Source organism: Schistocerca gregaria, chromosome 4 (genome assembly GCF_023897955.1).
Source record: "Schistocerca gregaria isolate iqSchGreg1 chromosome 4, iqSchGreg1.2, whole genome shotgun sequence".
In the NCBI taxonomy this organism is placed as follows: Eukaryota; Metazoa; Arthropoda; class Insecta; order Orthoptera; family Acrididae; genus Schistocerca; species Schistocerca gregaria.
In genome coordinates, this window is record NC_064923.1 from 400,345,922 (window position 1) to 400,366,026 (window position 20,105).

General features: G+C 39.3%; 1 protein-coding gene across 2 annotated transcripts in view; it reads left to right on the top strand.

Annotated features, from left to right (window-relative positions):
- LOC126268038 (tubulin alpha-1 chain-like) overlaps positions 1-19,885 on the top strand; it is a 180,979-nt gene extending 161,094 nt beyond the window's left edge. For both annotated transcript variants that reach the window (XM_049973463.1, XM_049973462.1), the window contains one exon: positions 19,390-19,885. In XM_049973463.1, the coding sequence (XP_049829420.1) occupies positions 19,390-19,677 (288 nt within the window). In that variant the 3' untranslated portion in view covers positions 19,678-19,885. The remainder of the gene's footprint in view (positions 1-19,389) is intronic.
- The last annotated feature ends 220 nt before the right edge of the window (positions 19,886-20,105 follow it).

Consider the following 20,105-nt stretch of genomic DNA (forward strand, 5'->3'; position numbering starts at 1 on the left):
CACGACCAAGTTCTCCAGTCCTGTTATGGGCACCTCCCATCCCACAAAGGCAAGGCAACCTATGAAAACAAACCAACCTACACATTATCCTTGTCCATCCCTACTCCACCCCTGATCCCAACCCCTTGCCTCATGGTTTGCATCTCTGCAACAAACCTAGACCAACAGGTATCCCATAAATCCTTTCAGTACCACCAACTCCAGTTCTGTCACAGGAATCTTCTACCCTATCAAAAGCAGGGCTACCTGTGAATGCAGCTGTGTACTCTACAATTTTGGCTGCAACCACTGTGCTGCTTTCTATGTGGGCATAACAACTAACAAGCTATTAGTCTGGATGAATGGCCCCTGTGAAACTATGGTCAAGAGGCAGTTGGACCATACAGTTGCTGTACATGCTGCCTAACATGATGTGCTTCACATCAATGACAGTTTAACAGCCTGCACCATCTGAATCATGGGTGACCCAGGGAAATTTGATTGGATGACTGTTATTTTCTATATACATAAATAATTTGGCAGACAGGGTGAGCAGCAATCTGCAGCTGTTTGCAGATAATGCTGTGATGTACAGGATGGTGTTGTCATTGAGTGAGCGTTGAAGGATACAAGCTAATTTACACAAAATTTCTAGTTAGTGTGATGGATGGCAGCTAGCTCTAAATGTAGAAAAACGCAGATGAGTAGGAAAAACAAACTCATAATGTTAGAGTACAGCATTAGTAGTGTGGTGCTTAACACAGTGCATTTGATTAAATATCTAGGCATGGCACTGTGAAGCAATATGAAATGGAATGAGCAATGAAGGATTGTTGTAGGAAAGTGGAGTGGACAACTTTGATTTGTTGGGATAATTTTAGGAAAGTGTGGTACACCTGTAAAGGAGACCACATATAGGGCACTAGCACAACCCATTCTTGAGTACTGCTTAAGTGTTTGGCACCCATACCAGCTCTGATTGAAGGAAGACATTGACACAATCGAGAAGCAGGCTGCTAGGTTTGTTACCTGTAGGTTCGAACAGCATGCAAGTATTATGGAGATGCTTCAAAAACTCAAATGGGAACATCTAGAGGGAAGGTGACACTATTTTTGAGGAACACTATTGAGAAAATTTAGACAACTGGTATTTGAAGCTTGACTGCAGAAGGATTTAACAACTATTAAAGTACTATCATACACTTAGTATAATGGCCACAGAGATAAGATAAGAGAAATTGCAGCTTGTACAAATGAATATAGACAGTCATTTTTGCCTCACTCTGTTTGAAAACACAACAGGAAAAGACTAAGTAATAGTTGTACAGGCTATCCTTTGCCATCCACTGTACATGGCTTGTGGAGAATGTATGTAGCTGTAGATGTACATGTAGATACTTCCTATCAATACCAGCTTTTTGGAATTGCACAGGTGTGAATTTGTCCTACAACATATCCTTCATTCTCGGAAGCCACCTGGCCTCAACCTATGTTAGACCTTGTCTCCACCTCCGTTCGTGTTCCCGCTCCAGTACTATAAACACCTTCTATTCCACCATTGTACCTGCTAGCCTTTTCCTCTTCTGTATGTCTCTTCTCTCTCTCTCTCCCACTCCCACTCCACTAGCCCAGGCTTCCATCTCCACACCTAGTTGTTCTACCTTGTCCCCACCATGTCTCTGCTTACTATCACAGCAGCACATCTTCACTCATTCCTACCCTGCTACCTACCCCTCTGCACCCGATGCCTACTCCTTACCTACACTATCTACACTCCTGGAAATGGAAAAAAGAACACATTGACACCAGTGTGTCAGACCCACCATACTTGCTCCGGACACTGTGAGAGGGCTGTACAAGCAATGATCACACGCACGGCACAGCGGACACACCAGGAACCGCGGTGTTGGCCGTCGAATGGCGCTAGCTGCGCAGCATTTGTGCACCGCCGCCGTCAGTGTCAGCCAGTTTGCCGTGGCATACGGAGCTCCATTGCAGTCTTTAACACTGGTAGCACGCTGCGACAGCGTGGACGTGAACCATATGTGCAGTTGACGGACTTTGAGCGAGGGCGTATAGTTGGCATGCGGGAGGCTGGGTGGACGTACCGCCGAATTGCTCAACACGTGGGGCGTGATTTCTCCACAGTACATTGATGTTGTCGCCAGTGGTCGGCGGAAGGTGCACGTGCCCATCGACCTGGGACCGTACCGCAGCGACGCACGGATGCACGCCAAGACGGTAGGATCCTACGCAGTGCCGTAGGAGACCGCACCGCCACTTCCCAGCAAATTAGGGACACTGTTGCTCCTGCGGTATTGGCGAGGACCATTCGCAACCGTCTGCATGAAGCTGGGCTACGGTCCCGCACATCGTTAGGCCGTCTTCCACTCGTGCTCCAACATCGTGCAGCCCGCCTCCAGTGGTGTCACGACAGGCGTGAATGGAGGGACGAATGGAGACGTGTCGTCTTCAGCGATGAGAGTCGCTTCTGCCTTGGTGCCAATGATGGTCGTATGCGTGTTTGGCGCCGTGCAGGTGAGCGCCACAATCAGGACTGCATACGACCGAGGCACACAGGGCCAACACCCAGCATCATGGTGTGGGGAGCGATCTCCTACACTGGCCGTACACCTCTGGTGATCGTTGAGGGGACACTGAATAGTGCACGGTACATCCAAACCGTCATCGAACCCATCGTTCTACCATTCCTAGAAGGGCAAGGGAGCTTGCTGTTCCAACAGGACAATGCACGTCTGCATGTATCCCGTGCCACCCAACGTGCTCTAGAAGGTGTAAGTCAACTACCCTGGCCAGCAAGATCTCCGGATCTGTCCCCCATTGAGCATGTTTGGGACTGGATGAAGCGTCGTCTCACCCGGTCTGCACGTCCAGCACAAACGCTGGTCCAACTGAGGCGCCAGTTGGAAATGGCATGGCAAGCCATTCCACAGGACTACATCCAGCATTTCTACGATCGTCTCCATGGGAGAATAGCAGCATGCATTGCTGCGAAAGGTGGATATACACTGTACTAGTGCCGACATTGTGCATGCTCTGTTGCCTGTGTCTATGTGCCTGTGGTTCTGTCAGTGTGATGATGTGATGTATCTGACCCCAGGAATGTGTCAATAAAGTTTCCCCTTCCTGGGACAATGAATTCACGGTGTTCTTATTTCAATTTCCAGGAGTGTATTCCAGATTGGTGCTCATGTCAGATACAGGCACAATTGGCAGTCAGGACTGAGTGGCAGTAGACTGTAGCTATGTGTGTATGAGTAATAATCAATGCATCCTCTTTGTGTTATTGAACGCAGTTTTCCGAAATTCCTTCACCATGGAAGACAAATGGAATATTCCAGAATTTGAAACATGAACATCTGCTAGCATGAGTTTCTTAGTAGTAGATACCTTAGGGGTTGCGAAGCAACTCAAATCGCTTGATACGGGCAAGTCTTCAGGTCCAGATTGTATACCGATTAGGTTCCTTTCAGATTACGCTGATACTATAGCTCCCTACTTAGCACTCATATACAACCGCTCGCTCACCAATAGATCTGTACCTACAGATTGGAAAATTGCGCAGGTCGCACCAGTGTTCAAGAAGGGTAGTAGGAGTAATCCATTTAACTACAGACCTATATCATTGACGTCGGTTTGCAGTAGGGTTTTGGAGCATATACTGTATTCAAACATTATGAATCACCTCGAAGGGAACGATCTATTGACACGTAATCAGCATGGCTTCAGAAAACATCACTCTTGTGCAACGCAGCTAGCTCTTTATTCGCACGAAGTAATGGCCGCTATCGACAGGGGATGTTAAGTTGATTCCGTATTTCTAGATTTCCGGAAAGCTTTTGACACCGTTCCTCACAAGCGACTTCTAATCAAACTGCGGAGCTATGGGGTATCGTCTCAGTTGTGCGATTGGATTCGTGATTTCCTGTCAGGAAGGTCGCAGTTCGTAGTAATAGACGGCAAATCATCGAGTAAAACTGAAGTGATATCAGGTGTTCCCCATGGAAGCGTCCTGGGACCTCTGCTGTTCCTCATCTATATAAATGACCTGGGTGACAATCTGAGCAGTTCTCTTAGATTGTTCGCAGATGATGCTGTAATTTACCATCTAGTAAGGTCATCCGAAGACCAGTATCAGTTGCAAAGCGATTTAGAAAAGATTACTGTATGGTGTGTCAGGTGGCAGTTGACGCTAAATAACGAAAAGTGTGAGATGATCCACATGAGTTCCAAAAGAAATCCGTTGGAATTCGATTACTCGATAAATAGTACAATTCTCAAGGCTGTCAATTCAACTAAGTACCTGGGTGTTAAAATTACGAACAACTTCATTTGGAAGGACCACATAGATAATATTGTCGGGAAGGCGAGCCAAAGGTTGCATTTCATTGGCAGGACACTTAGAAGATGCAACAAGTCCACTAAAGAGACAGCTTACACTACACTCATTCGTCCTCTGTTAGAATATTGCTGCACGGTGTGGGATCCGTCCTCTGTTAGAATATTGCTGCACGGTGTGGGATCCTTACCAGGTGGGATTGACGGAGGACATCGAAAGGGTGCAAAAAAGGGCAGCTCGTTTTGTATTATCACGTTATAGGGTAGAGAGTGTGGCAGATATGATACACGAGTTGGGATGGAAGTCATTACAGCATAGACGTTTTTCGTCGCGGCGAGAACTTTTTACAAAATTTCAGTCACCAACTTTCTCTTCCGAATGCGAAAATATTTTGTTGAGCCCAACCTACATAGGTGGGAATGATCATCAAAATAAAATAAGAGAAATCAGAGCTCGAACAGAAAGGTTTAGGTGTTCGTTTTTCCCGCTCGCTGTTCGGGAGTGGAATAGTAGAGAGATAGTATGATTGTGGTTCGATGAACCCTCTGCCAAGCACTTAAGTGTGAATTGCAGAGTAGTCATGTAGATGTAGATGTAGATGTGTTGACTAGCAATCTATCATTTTATATTGTTGTCGAACATAGATTTGTAATTTGTAATAATTTTCACCTCTTTGTGTTGACTAGCAATCTATCATTTAACATTGTTGTCGAACATATATTTGTAAATTTCATTGATTAACAATTACCAATTTGCCTTAAAGAAGATGGCTGATGGTAAGGACCATTGTTTTGATGAAGTATGTATCAGTAACTGCAATACCTGGCACTGCTTGGGTCAGAATGTATTATGGTTGATGCCATGAGTACCATTTTCCCTATCATATATATAGAGATGTATATTCCTCTAAGCATATGCTGTACATACTGTGTACTAATTTAATTACCAACAATACAATAAAATATTATTATGTAAATAAAACAGGTCAGAATCAAAATTTACTTAATTTAATAAGAAATTTAATATTTCATTGCATATACATATTTATATTTTGATTTTTTCTCAGCACTTGCTTGTACGCTATACTTGTAATTTTATTGCCTGGACTAAAAATGAGCAAATTTTTATGTGATCCAATTCATGAAAACGTAACATACAACTGGCCATGCGAAAAGCATGATTCCCATACACTAACACTTTAGTATCTGGCTGTCTAGCACTATGTTTTGTTGATCATTATGCTGTAAGCCACCTTTAACAGAAATTGCAATCACCTTAAACTGAAGGGCAATCCAGTTGATATTAAAGGTATTCCCAGTATAAATACTGTCTGCCATTTTTCTTTGCCAGTCAGTATACTGATTTCAGTGATATTATTCTGCAGTTGTTTTGTTTAAGAGTGTTGTACCATTACGTATTTTCAGCAAATTCAGATTCCACAGTAAAATGAGTGGTGAACCAACCTTCAATTTCAGGCTGTGTCATGGCATTCCTGAAACATACAATGAATTTAAAAATTCAGTAGGAAAATTTACAGTTTCATTTTCATTAGTCGTGATATTAATCAACATGTAAATTTTCTTTGCCCTTGAATCATCTTTTGGATGGTCTTGTTAACATTGCCAATTTTGTTCACATAGAATGCCCATTCTTTCTTTATTATGTTTGAATTTGATGTCAGTTAGTTGATACATGGTTTCTAATTAAACATACTATAATTCACACATCTTTGATAATGTCTGCTTTTTGTTCTTTTCTTCACCTTTTTCTTATTTGTTGCATGTCTTTTACTTTCTTCTCCAGTTTTGTTTCTATGTGCAGCTTTTCTTCTTTATCAGTTCACATAAGATTGTGTAAACACTGTCTTACACTTTGGCACTTTATTTGTAACAACAACTCTGAAAAATAAATTCATAAATAAAAGTAAGTCATTACCAGTAAACAGTAAAAGCAACAAAAAAAAGCTTTATATTCACTTGAATAAATTTTTAACAAAACACACACATGTTCACAAAAAACAGAACACCTTGAACGACTAAAGATAGGACGTTCATATTCACAGGACATGTACATCAGTGTGTCCTCCAGAAATGATCAGCATTTCAGTGACCTCGGTGTAGCATGTGTCCTGTTGTCTACTATGCACAGGGTCCACCATGGTCCCTGATAGCTTGTTCCATGTATGATGGCATTGACGCATATATTGTTTGAATGGCGTCCTGTGGTTTAGCCATCCATGCTGCATTCACTTGGTTCCAAGGTTCATCTGTGGTGGTTGGCAATGATTCACAGAACTACACCTGTTGTTTTGCCATATCCCACACATTTTCAATTGGTACCAAGTCTGGTGGTCTGGCAGGCCAGGGCAAAAGGCTGACATCCTTTGATGCCATGGTGGCACGTGGTTGTGCATCAACATATGGTTGTGCATTGTCTTGTTGAACAATGGTGTCTAGGGTGTTGTGTTGGAAGGGTATGGCTATGGGTCACAGGATGCTATTCACGTTGGTCACACTAATCACAGTGCCCTAGACATGCATTACTTATAATTTGCGATTGCACCCAATAGCACCCCATGCCATAAGGCCTTGTGTTGGTGCTGTATGTCTCGTGTGAATACAGTCAGTGTGATACCGCTCCACCTGTCTCCAATGAATCAAAATGTGGCCATCATTTTGAAACAAACAGAACCCCCTGTGCCCGGGGATGTTGTTCTACATACCGCTGCCATCTAGCATTTTTATGCACATTTGTCAAAGGTAGGCAGAGAAGTGGACAAGGACGTAATCCATGCCTTAATAAACGGAGAGAGCACTCACCATGGTAGTGAACAGTGTGTCACACGGTTCCACTCTTGTGCCAGAGCTAAAGAGTACACAGGCGAGGTGTTGATCTGATCCATCTCATTGTGTTCTACAGCCTCCTGTGAAGCATTTTGCACACATCTGTTGCACTGTCAAAAAATTTTACATGAGCAGCAATTTTCTGGATGGATGCATCACATTCTCTCATGCCAATAATGCGCCCTCCTTTAAACTCACTGATTTAATGGTACAGTTCATGCCCACTCCTGCAAGCCATCCTGCACTTCTGCTCAAGTCACACTGATACATTATCTTCAGTTTATCGTGACAAGAACCACAGGCACATTTCACCAGAAGGTGGTGTTGCATCACAATTTTGATGTTGACCTTGAATTTGCAAGCCATCATGTTTCAAATGCTAATCATTAACGTAGAACATACTAATGTATCAGGTGGTTATAATTAAACTTTCCCTTTTTAACACATTGTAACACAAAACTAAGTACCATATGAGTACCAAACTTGGTAGCATTAATGTCAAAGACAGGGGGAAGAGAAATAATACAGAATCAATTCAATTGAAACACTTTTAATGTGCTGCTGTGGTACATCATACCATTATCATTGCTACAAAAGGGACTCAGTATGGTGCCTGTCAGTGTCCAGAAGAGTCTGAAAGCTCAAGATTGCATTCTGCACAGCAGAATGAAGCATATCTGTATGTATGCTGGCAACCTCTCTTGATATGCTGTGTTTCAGATCAGCACATGTGTGAATATTCTTCTGGTAAATCCTGTCCTTCACGTAGCCCTACAACCAGGAACCACAGGTGATGGTGCTCGCTAAGCATTTGGAAATGATCAGCTGATAATTCAGTCATTTCCAAATGTGTTTTGGAGAAGAAAGTGAACTTCACAAGCAATGTGTGGTGAGGTCCCATCTTTCATGAAAACTGTTTGAGTACAATGCGTCTCTCTCCCATAGAACGGGTATGACATGCTGGCGAAGCATATTGCAGTACTGCTGGCCAGTCATATTTCATGTCTTTGTTCCTCGAGTGTCAACCTGTTCATAGAAGGATGGACCAATGATGAACATAGCCATGAAGCCACAACATACGGTGACACGCTCGCCATACAGAGGAACTTCATGCACAGTGATAGGAGGTGAACATTCACAGACCCGGCAGTTCTGTGTGTTCACCTTACCCGTCAGAGAAAAATGAGCTTCATCTGTCCATAGGTTGGTCCAGAACCAGTCCTCATCAACTTCAGTCCTTGTGAGAAAGTGGAGAGTGAAGTCAACACCTCCTTTTGCATCCTGTAGTGCAAGCTGCTGCATGATATGTATGTTGTACAGATACCATTTGAGAATTATTCAAAGCACCTTCCAAACAGTGGACCACAGGATGTTCAAGTGTCATGACACAGCACACTCAATGCCTGATGTTTGAGAATTGTGTACAGCATTGTCTGTCCTAGCCATAGCAATTTCATAGACACGTGTGGTGGAACCAGTCATCGGCCTCTTCCAAGAGCAATGCCCAGTCCTCCAGTTGATTCAAACTTCTTCATCATGCTCCAGCAGATGGAGAAAGATGACCCTTCTGTAATCTCGAAGTGCAGCAGCAGCATTACTGTTATTTTGATGACAGAGCTTCACCAATAATACCCTGCTCCGTTTCTCCAAGCTTGTGTTGATGATATGTCGCCAAGTGCACAGCAACTGGTCAATTGTGTGAGACTTTGAATCACAATGGCTGATCACAGCACCTGGTGGCCACAGTTGAAACTGGACAGTGGCACTGTGATGTATGGAAATCATGCACCCCATACTCTGGACATTAGTGCTACCGAGTTTGGTACTCATATGGTAATTAGTTTCCATGTTTTAACATGTTAAATAATGAAAGGTTAATTATAGACAAGCAGTACATCTCCTGTGAATAGAATATCCTATCTCTGGTTGCTCATGGTGTTCTGTTTTCTCTGAACATGAATGTGTGTGTGTGTGTGTGTGTGTGTGTGTGTGAGAGAGAGAGAGAGAGAGAGAGAGAGAGAGAGAGAGAGAGAGAGAGAGAGATCTCTAGTGTGTGTGTGTGTGTGTGTGTGTGTGTGTGTGTGTGTGTGTGTGTGTGTGTGTGCGTGTGCGTGTGCGTGTGTGTTCAAAATCACTCTACTATTTGAATATTCACTTTTATCCTCTCTTGGTAGTTGTTAAAATGTGATTGGCAAAACAGGCCAACCTGCAACTTACATCAATGATCAAAATTTGATGTATTAGATTGAGATAGTCTCCAACATTCAGATGTGTTTGAGTTCAGAAACTGAAGAAATTTCATGAGAATTAAGGCTTACCCATCTTCAAGAACAAAACTCTAAAATATTTTTAACATTTCAAAATTTTCCAAGGGAGCAAATGTTTGAATTTGCCATAATTTTTTAAAATAATTAACTCTATAACAACATAATTCTATTAATAGTTGAGTGAACAGTCCACAGGTGTACTGCCAGTCCACAGTGTACAACGGGCACTGTAATAGCTTTTTAATAATTATAATTATTAATAATTATTGCAAATTATTGATAATAGTGTTATTTTAGATGCTGTTCTTAAAGAAAACGTGTGAGAAAATGATTTTTGCCACACACACTCATCTTCTTTCACCCACTGCAGCCCAACTCCCTTACTAATTGTAGGATAACTAGCACTAACTGCCACCACAACCTTGACTGAATGGCAGTGGATGGACATGGAGAAAAGTGTGTCTCTATGTACACATACTTGCCTTTTTTGTGTATTTTTATCCACTTAGCGTAATTCCTTACTTCATTTATCCCTTAGTACAAATTAAAATATTTTAGCTGTACAGAAGCATAATAATGGGGATGATTTCAACGTGATGTGATTTATTGGCACAACCTAAACTTGGTTCAAAAATATATTGAACTATAGCTTCAAGACTGACAAAAGGGGAGACTTCTGAACCTAGGCTAACTGCATCTTGAACTTAGAATTCAAATAAGAAGAAGACATCTAGATGAAAAATTTTGGACATCTTAGGATTTGCTATTGTTAGTATTGTTAATTTTCAAGTAAATTTCTTATGGCTTGTAGAAATGACTGGAATGGTTTGTTCACTATAGGTAAGAAGTGTACAGTATGTCATGTGCAGCACTAGTGATCCAGTAGACTGGTATAAATTTTCATTGACAATAGGCAGGGGCATCCTTACCAAGCTTCTAATACACTCCAGTCTTTTTTTTTTTTTCCTCCCCCCCCCCTCCCCCAATCCTCTAAGATAAGATTTGCAAGAAAAATTTTTTTCTTGACCTGGACCAGAACTATGTTCTTTACCTCATATCACCAAGATGGTATAGCCAATAATGAAAGAAGGAAGACTAGAGCCCCATCAACAGTGAGGCCATTAGGTATGAAGAACAAACTCAGCTTATGAAAATATATAGTAGGAAACTGGCCATGCTCTTTCAAAGGAACCACCCTGCCATCTGCCTTAAAAAGTTTAAGGAAATCATGGAAAAACTAAATCAGGTGGCTGGATGGCTATCTGAACTTCCATCCTCCCAAGTGCAAGTCCTGTATGATAACCATTGTAGCATCCCACTGAGTATGGCAGAGACACATCTGTTTTCTGAGGTCATCATAAGTACTCTGTGGGCATACATAAAGGTTTATGGTAACATAAATAAATTTAACTATGTAATGTGTCTTGAAACAATCTAAACGAGATTTAGCTGTCTGGAAGACTGACATTGATACTGATTGCTAATCACATTATTTGTGTATATGAGATTGGTTTGTCATTTGTCTATGGTATATTTTGATTAAGTTCTGTTCTGGAGGACTAAGAATCGGGTGATGGATTTGGTCTGCATGACTGAAGTGACAGCTTAATAATTATTCCATCCTGGACATTAATTACACTATTAAATCATATGCACATACTTTACAATCATCACCTAAGATATAGTCACCAATTTTGTATTTGCACTAAACAAATGAATATAAATTATTGAATGATAGCATTGGATTGGCTTAAATAGATGCATATTATATGAAATTAAGAACACCAGACCATCATAGATTAAATAATAATCCCATATAAGAATATACCAAGAAAGTCCAATAATGTAACACAAATTAAAACACTAATTTAACATGAACCAATCAAAAATAAATGTGGGCAGAAAGCATATTTCATAGTATAGATCAGAAAACTGGCTCAGGCTGTAAGAAGTAGTAAATATATCACTGACTGTTGTGTGCTGAGCCAGTTGTTTTATCCATGGATAAAAGGAAGAAAAAAGAAAAATCAGGGTTCAAATTACTGGCAATGATAAAGTTATTAGAGATGCAGTACAGTTTCACATTGGGAAAGTATGTGGAATGAAATCAGCTGTCCATTCCAAAGAAACCATCTTAATATTTGCCTTAATTGTTTTAGGGAAATTACTCATCTACAGATGTGTTGGCTAATAGATGTACAGCAGTGTATGTCTCAATTTTATGCTGGTAGAGATCTCAGTGGTGAGACAACCACAGCCAGATGCTCCACCTCACTATCTGGCAAGAATAATAAAGACTGAGAAAAAACTTGATGTGCTACTTGTTTATAAGACTTACAGAATCGTATCATGAAACCACAGACTTATAAAAGATAAATTACAAGTTCTAAATAAAATAGAAAGAAACTTCCACATGGGAAAAATATATATAAAACAAAGATTCCAAGACTTACCAAGCGGGAAAGCGCCGGCAGACAGGCACATGAACAAAACACACAAACACACACACAGAATTACTAGCTTTCGCAACCGATGGTTGCTTCTTCAGGAAGGAGAGGGAAAGACGAAAGGATGTGGGTTTTAAGGGAGAGGGTAAGGAGTCATTCCAATCCCGGGAGCGGAAAGACTTCCCTTAGGGGAAAAAAAGGACAGGTGTACACTCGCACACACACACATATCCATCCGCACATACACAGACACAAGCAGACATATTACAAGTTCTTTTAGTTTAGCAACATCTTCTAATGGAGATAGCACAGAAAGAGAATAAGTTACCAAAAATTTGTAAATAGAATGTAAAGTCAAAATTATTTGAACATTCTGTTTTTACATAGATGAAAATATAGAAACATCTGTTTCTGAGCTTTTACTGAAGAATAATACTATTATAATTACAAGTTCTCATAGATCAACACTGGAGAACTTACAGATATTTATGTAAAGTTTAAACTCATTTTTGAAGCTACATGACAGACAAAAAGAAACAGTTAATAGTTGGTGAATATTACTTAAAAGATTCTGGAAGAATCTGTTACAGCCTGACATAGGTGTAAATTTTTCATATTTTGTTTGCAAATCTAGTAGGTCTCCCATTTGTAACTCTTTTCTGAACAATGCTCTATTTGAGAAAAAGTATTTACATCATTTTTCAATGCCTGATCAGGCCTTAAAGACAACTACTAAAAATGAAAACTGTAGTGACTGAATCATTTCTATGCAAAACAAGAACATGATGCAAAAGTTAGATTGGCATGCGGTGTTTAAGTAAGGAAATACTGATGCAAAATGAATGGTATTCTGTAACAATAATTGGAAATAGTTTCTCTAAAAAATTATTCATTAATCCCATTTTAAAAACAGAATTACTTAAGAGATTAATATAATTTTGTAAATGGATAAAGATAGTTTATGTAATTGCCATATGAAGCATAGACCCCATACTATTTACATTACACAAAAATTACCTCAATCTTTGTGTATAGAAATGGATGTTGGTATGTCTGTTTGAGATTAACAGATTTTGACAATGTTTGACCAGTCACCATGTAGTTAGAACGTATATGTATTTTTTTCATAGAGAAGGATATGATGCTATCTGCTTTGCTGTAACTCACCACGAGATGGTGCTACAGCACATCAGCTTCTATACCATTCAGCTGATCACTACAAAAATTAGTGTATATGGTATTTGTGGTTGGAGAATATTTTCACAGTACCCACTTTGTTGTAATACACCACTTGGTGATGTTGCAGCATATCGATGGAGAATATTTTCACAGTACCCACTTTGTTGTAATACACCACGTGGCGATGTTGCAGCATATCAACTCCTATACTATTCAGTCAATCGCAAAAATCATATCAAAGCCTCCATCCTCAATAATAACAAATAGTGACTGTGACAGTGATTAGTAGTTGGTGATTGAATTTGAAATAGAATACTTTTTTCTTTTGTTGAATGCTGGATATTGGTTTAACTATTCCTCTTTTGTTTATAGGCAAACAATATTCTATTCTTATTTGTTTACAGGCAAAAGAAATTTGCACCACTGGATGGTGCTGCAACATATCTACTTCAATGACATTATCTTTCATTTTCCCACATTTCTCTATGACACTGACAGAAAAAAACTGCAACACCAAGAAGGAGTTGTGTGACACAACAAAATTTGATAGGCATGTTTCTATATTTCAAAGATAGTGTCGATTCAAATTTCACACCAGTTTCATAAGACTGTTGCCGGAAGTACCACTATGAGGATGCAAATTAGGTTTGCTTTAAATACAAACTGTAATGGTTGTAAGTGTAAGTTACCTTTGAAACTGGACATGGTGAGTTGATGTTAGTCAAGAATGCCTTTGAAGCATGCCATTATCGACTACTTGGTGAATTTGAACAAGATTGTCTAGCAAAGCTACAAAAAGCTGAATGTTCCTTCTGTGATATTCCAGAAAGACTTGGCAGGAAGGTGGCTACTGCACATGAGTGCTCGTAATAGTGGTCATGGGAATGTATGGTCGCAAGAAGACCAAGCTCCAGACATCCATGTGGCACTACCGAGAGTGAAGACCATCATGTTTGGCATATGGATCTGGTGCACTGTACTGCATCTGCAGCAGCAGGCACCATAGTGATACAATGAACTGTTAAAAATTGGTTATTTCAAGGTCAGTTCCAAGCCAGACGCCCCATAGCATGCATTCCACTGACCCCAAAACCACTGCCTTTTGCGACTTCTGTGGTGTAAAGTGAGAGCTCATTGGAGGGCAGGGTAGAGGTCTGCTGTGCTTTCTGATAAAATCTGGTTCTGCTTTAGTACCAGTAATGGCTGTGTGTTGGTTAGGAGGATACGACTTTGAGGGCCTGCAACAAATCTGTCTGTGTGCTAGACACATTTTACCTGCAGCTGGAGTAATGGTGTGGGGTGCAATTTTGTATGACAGTAGGAGCACTCATGTAGTTATCCCCTGCATTCTGACCACAAATCTTTACATCAGTCTATTGATTTGACCTGTTGTTCTGCCATTCAGAACAGCATTCCAGGGAATGTTTTCCAACATGATAATGCTCACCCACATACTTCTGTTGTAACCCAACATGCTCTAAGAGTGTTGATATGTTGGCATGGCCTGCTCAGTCACCAGGTCTTCTCCAATTGAACACATATGAGACATTATCAGTCACCTACCCCAGCATCGTCCACAAACAGCATTAACCATCCCTGTACTGACCAAAAAAGTGCAACAGACATAGAATGCCATCCCACAAACTGACATCTGGCACCTGTACAACACAATGCATGCATGTTTGCATGCTTACTTTCAACATTCTTGTGGTTACACTGACTATGGATGTACTAACAATCCACATTTGTAATGGTTTGTCTTGCCCGTATATTAACCTGCAATCTTCCAGTGTTAATCAAGTAAATATGTTAGTTACATGAGTGTATTCCCAAAATTCCATTGCTCTATATTAATTATTTTTTATTTTTGCATTTTTCCCTATCAGTGTAGTCTCTAGATTACATACAGGTCATCCTTTTTTTATATATGCAGAGGTAAACTTACATAAGGAGGTAGTACAATATCTGCTATATTTTGCTAGTATATAAGGAAAAGTTATTAAAAATATACACATTATAATAGAAAAAATAATGGTTATAATGTATTTAATACCATAAGTAATATAATGAAACAAGAAGCACATATAGCAAAAACCAATGTGTGAAGCACAGAAACATGTAACAGGAACAGCTTTCACATTAGTTTTTGAGCTATTTCTTCATTTTTTATTTATTATTTTTTATTTTTAGCAAAAGTACACACATTCACACACATGACCAACAGACAAGCAGACACACAGTCCTATGGCCACAGTAAGGCTGATTATTGATAACCTAGTGTTGCAAGCAATTGCCTGAGCTGATGGAGATGTGGAGGTGGTAGGGAAGGATGCATAGAGGGTGTAACAGGAAAGAGAGAGGTCTCAGGGTAGATGACTCTGTGACTCCACAACAAAATTGTAGCAGTATAGAGGGTACAGCAAAAACAGATGTAGCAAGAGGGAAAGGAGGAAGGAAGCAGGAAAAGGAGAAGAAGGTGATGATGAAGAGCGAGAAAGGGAGGAGCAAGAGATGGGACAGGGGTTAAAAGGAGGGAAAGAGGGGTAGAGAGAGAGAGAGAGAGAGAGAGAGAGAGAGAGAGAGAGAGAGAGAGAGAGAGAGAGAGATAACACCCACAATGCAGGGAGGGGGAGGGAGGTGGAAGAGTAGTGGAGAAGGTAGTGCACTATCGAGGTGGGGAAGAAGTGGTGTGGACAGAAGAGAGAAGGGAAAGGGTAAAGTGAGGCAGTGGGATGAGGTTATTGGAGGTTAAGGGGTATTGCAAGTCCACAGGATATGCTGAGCAGACAGTTCCCTTCTGTGTAGTTCAGAAAAACTTGTGATGGAAGGAAGTACTTAAATGTCTGCATAGTGAAGAACCTGTTGAAGTCATTTGTGTTGTGGTGTGCAGCATGTTTGGAAAATTGATGGTCAAGTTTGTGGTTTACCACAGTTTGGCAGTGAACATTTCTGCAATTAGACAATTGGTTGCTTGCCATGCCCACAAGTAATGCTATGCAGCAATTTCAGTATAGCTGATACATAACATGGCTACTTTCACGCATAGATTTGCCTTTTATAGAGTAAGAAATGCCTGGGACAGGATTGCAGCAGGAGGTGGTGGGTTGATGTATGGAACAGGTCTTGCACATGGGCTGACCACAGGGGATTGGCCCCATTGGATGCAGGATTGGGACTAGAATTGGAATAGGGATGGAGAATTGGCACATTTCAAGAGAACATGTAAATGACATTCTCAGTAGAACTACTCTCCTGAAATCTAAATTGTGATTTGCTGAGGATATTATTGTTGCTGAGGAGAGATATTATTCTAGAATTCATAATATACTCAAAAATTTTGGAAAATTATGTCAACAATGAAATTGGTTGCTAATTATTGACATATCTCCTATCACCTTTCTAATATAGGGGTCTCTCTGAAAAAGTACCTTATGTTGGTGACACATTACATATTTCAGATAAGACCAGGCTTACTATATGGGGGAACAAATTTTTAGTCACTATTGGAAACGCCATCAAAACCAGATGAGCTTTTATTTTTGAGAGAAAGTGTAATATTCATAATTTTAAAAGGAAAAGTTCTTGATACAATCATCAGACTGAATTATGTGACACATGCTTTCTCAACATATTGCTGTGATTCTTCTCTTAAGCTATTAGTCCCTGTGCTTTCTATTACATTTAAGAAATGATTATTAAATATATTTTCTGCCTATGACTCATCATTTACAGCCCTTACATTTAGTTCAATAGCGATGTTATCATGTCTGTGGCTGGTTGTCCTGTCTCTGATTTCACTACATCACATAGCCTTAAGTTTGTTGTCAGAATTACTTACTTGTGACATAATGTGCATGTTTCTTGACTATTTAATAATGTTTTTAGTAATTTTGAGTAGTTTCTGTAGTCTACAACCATTGCTGGATCTAATCTTTCTGATTAGGTTATACAGAAAGCTATTTTCAAATAATGATATGAATTATCATGTAATAGATTAAATTTTATGTTAGCATTTGGTTCATTACAAATTTCATCACAGATCTTTTCTTGTAAGCTACTCATAGAAACATTTGTTCTGCAGTCATTAATTACTCTAACTGATTTCCACTGAGGAGTATCCATTCTGCAAGGCATTCTCTTATTTATCCTAACTAGCAGTGTATCATGATTAGAGAGAGTATTTGTTACTGGGTAAACAGTTGCTTTCTTGCTTTGAGCTTTGCCAAAGAAAACTTCATCATTTAGAATCCTACTGTGTTCACACAGCTCTCAGCAGTGTTGTCCCATGGCTGGTCATGGAAATACAGGAGCTCCACAAAACTAACATAGTTGTGTGTGTAGTTGCTACTCCTATTTCATACAGATCACCCCAAGTATTGTAACTTCTGTCTTTAGCCAGTATATTTCCCACTCCACTTATTACAATAACCTGTTTCTCTTTGCCAAAATACTTGTCTAAAATCCCCACTTTTCTGTCTCCTGTCTGAGGCTAGCACTTGGTTTCACAATACTTTTGACTTGGTACCCTGTTCCTGATTTGTCCTGTAAAAATTAACTATGTACAGAGCTAATACGTATCGATCGTCACAACAAAAATTAAGTAATTTCTTTTTATGGATTTTAGCTTGAATTATAATACATTGTATACAAAACAATATGAATTTTTTTAGAAAAACAACTGAGACAATATTGACCTGTTTAAAAAAATTAAAAATATTTTTGGTATCAACTTCTTCTGTTGAGGTAAAGTAACACAAGAGGAGGATGTCCCTTCACAAGCTGCTATATTTGTTTCTCTACTAGCTGTCTAAATGTCATATCAGTATTTCTGTCTTTATTTGAATATAGTAAGTTCATGTCTTTATAAGTTGAAAGACTGTCACAGCATTGTATTCATATGCATTGTAGTGCATATTTCTGTAAATTATGAATTTTGGTTTCAAACCATTGTGCCTGAATAAATACATTTATGTATGTGTTCACATTTGTGATTTAAAAATTTATTATTAATTTAGCAGATCATCTGATGATGATTGGGGCACACTTGAAATGCATTATTAAAATAAAGGAGTTCCTTAACTTCTAATAACTACTTCTTGCAACCTATCAGTTTTTGTAGAGTTAAAAAATAAAAAAAACTGAGTCTGTTGTCATAATTTCTTATTTCTGATAGAATGTGCATATTCCTTGATTTCTGATAACTTTGTTAGTAATTTTGAGTAGTTTCTGTAGTCTACAAATACTGCTGGATCTCTAGTTGGCCTTGCCAGCAGATGTCTTTCCTTTTCCTCTCACAAGATGCTTTAATCCCTCAGTCGATCCATGGTTTTTTACATGGCTGTTTAATGTTCTTTCTGATTAGCTTATACAGAAATCTATGTTCAAATAATGATATGAATTTATCATGGAAAAGATTAAATTTTATGTTAGCATTTGGTTCATTACAAATTTCATCACAGATCATTTCTTGTAAGCTGTTCATAGAAACATTTGTCCTGCAGTCATTAATTACATAACTGATTTCCACTGAGGAGTATCCGTTCTGCAAGGCATTCTCTTATTTATCCTAACTAACAGTGCATCATGATCAGAGAGAGTATTTGTTACTGGGTAAACAGTTGTTTTCTTGCTTTGAGCTTTGCCAAAGAAAACTTCATCAGTTAGAATCCTACTGTCTTTGTCCACCTGTGTTGAAAGGTTAATTACTGAGCTCAAATTGTGCGATCCAAATAAGGTTTCCAGCTCATTTTTCCTTTTAGAATCCTTAAAAAAATTTACTACAGAATATTAACTGCTTGCTGCTGTCTGCAGATAGTGTAGCAAGGAATCAACATTTCTCTAACCAGTTCAAAATTTCCCAGTGGGGATCTGTATAGGGATACTGACTAGCAGCAAGTGCACCCAGCGCCATTAATCATGAGAGCTCAAGACTGTTTTGTGATTCACTGTTAATCTAATGTAAGTTCCTTCCTCCTAACTTCCCCCTCCCCACCCACATCACCCCACCCACACCATTCCCAGTTCTGGTCCTAGGTCCTGGGTACACTTTTGTTTGTGCTCTCATTATAAATAACTACAGCCACAATACACAAGTTACTGACTATTTGGTGAGAATGGTCAATGGTGCATGAAGCATTTCATCTAACATGTCAATTGCCTCTGTAAATGTTGGTCATAAATTACTCATGGTGAAACTGATTCTTTTTTAATGATTACAAATATTTTGAATTTTTATTAGTTTGTCTGTGACCAGGCAAAAAAATTAATGTACACTTAAAAATATATATACATACTACAAACAATTTTATTTCCAGATTGGCATCAACTATCAGCCTCCAACAGCTGTGCCAGGAGCTGATCTCGCACAAGTCCAAAGAGCTGTTTCTCTACTAAGTAACACAACTGCTATTGCAGAAGCTTGGGCAAAGTTGAATCACAAATTTGACTTGATGTACAACAGACGTGCTTTTGTTCACTGGTATGTTGCAGAAGGAATGGAAGAAGGTGAATTTGGTGAAGCTCGTGAAGATCTAGCAGCACTTGAAAGGGATTATGCAGAAGTAGCTAATGATTCATCTGATAATATGTTAGAAGAATTTTAGGAAGTGTGTATTGAAATGTAGTCTGTATTGTGATAATCACCTGGCATTCAAGTCTCTTCTTCAGAAATCTGTCGTTAATCTTTGAATAAGAAAGTGCAAAATTGGAATGCTATCTTAGAAAATGACTCATGCATAATCATACTCCTCTGTGATTCATATATTTTTGATGAAGTTTGTAAAATATGTCAATAAAGGTTGGGGAAATATATGTAGTCTTTCAGATTAGTTTGTAAATCACTCATCATTAACACCCAAAGTATATTACTACTTAAAGGCAGTTCCTATTCTGACAATAGATGTGGTAGAAATGATGCTTGGATAAATGTGCCTGAAGGGAGATCTATTAACAACAGAGATTTTAAAAATTTAATATCACATATGCACATATTTCAGCTTCATAACAAAATCTGAAAATAAAATAATGTGTG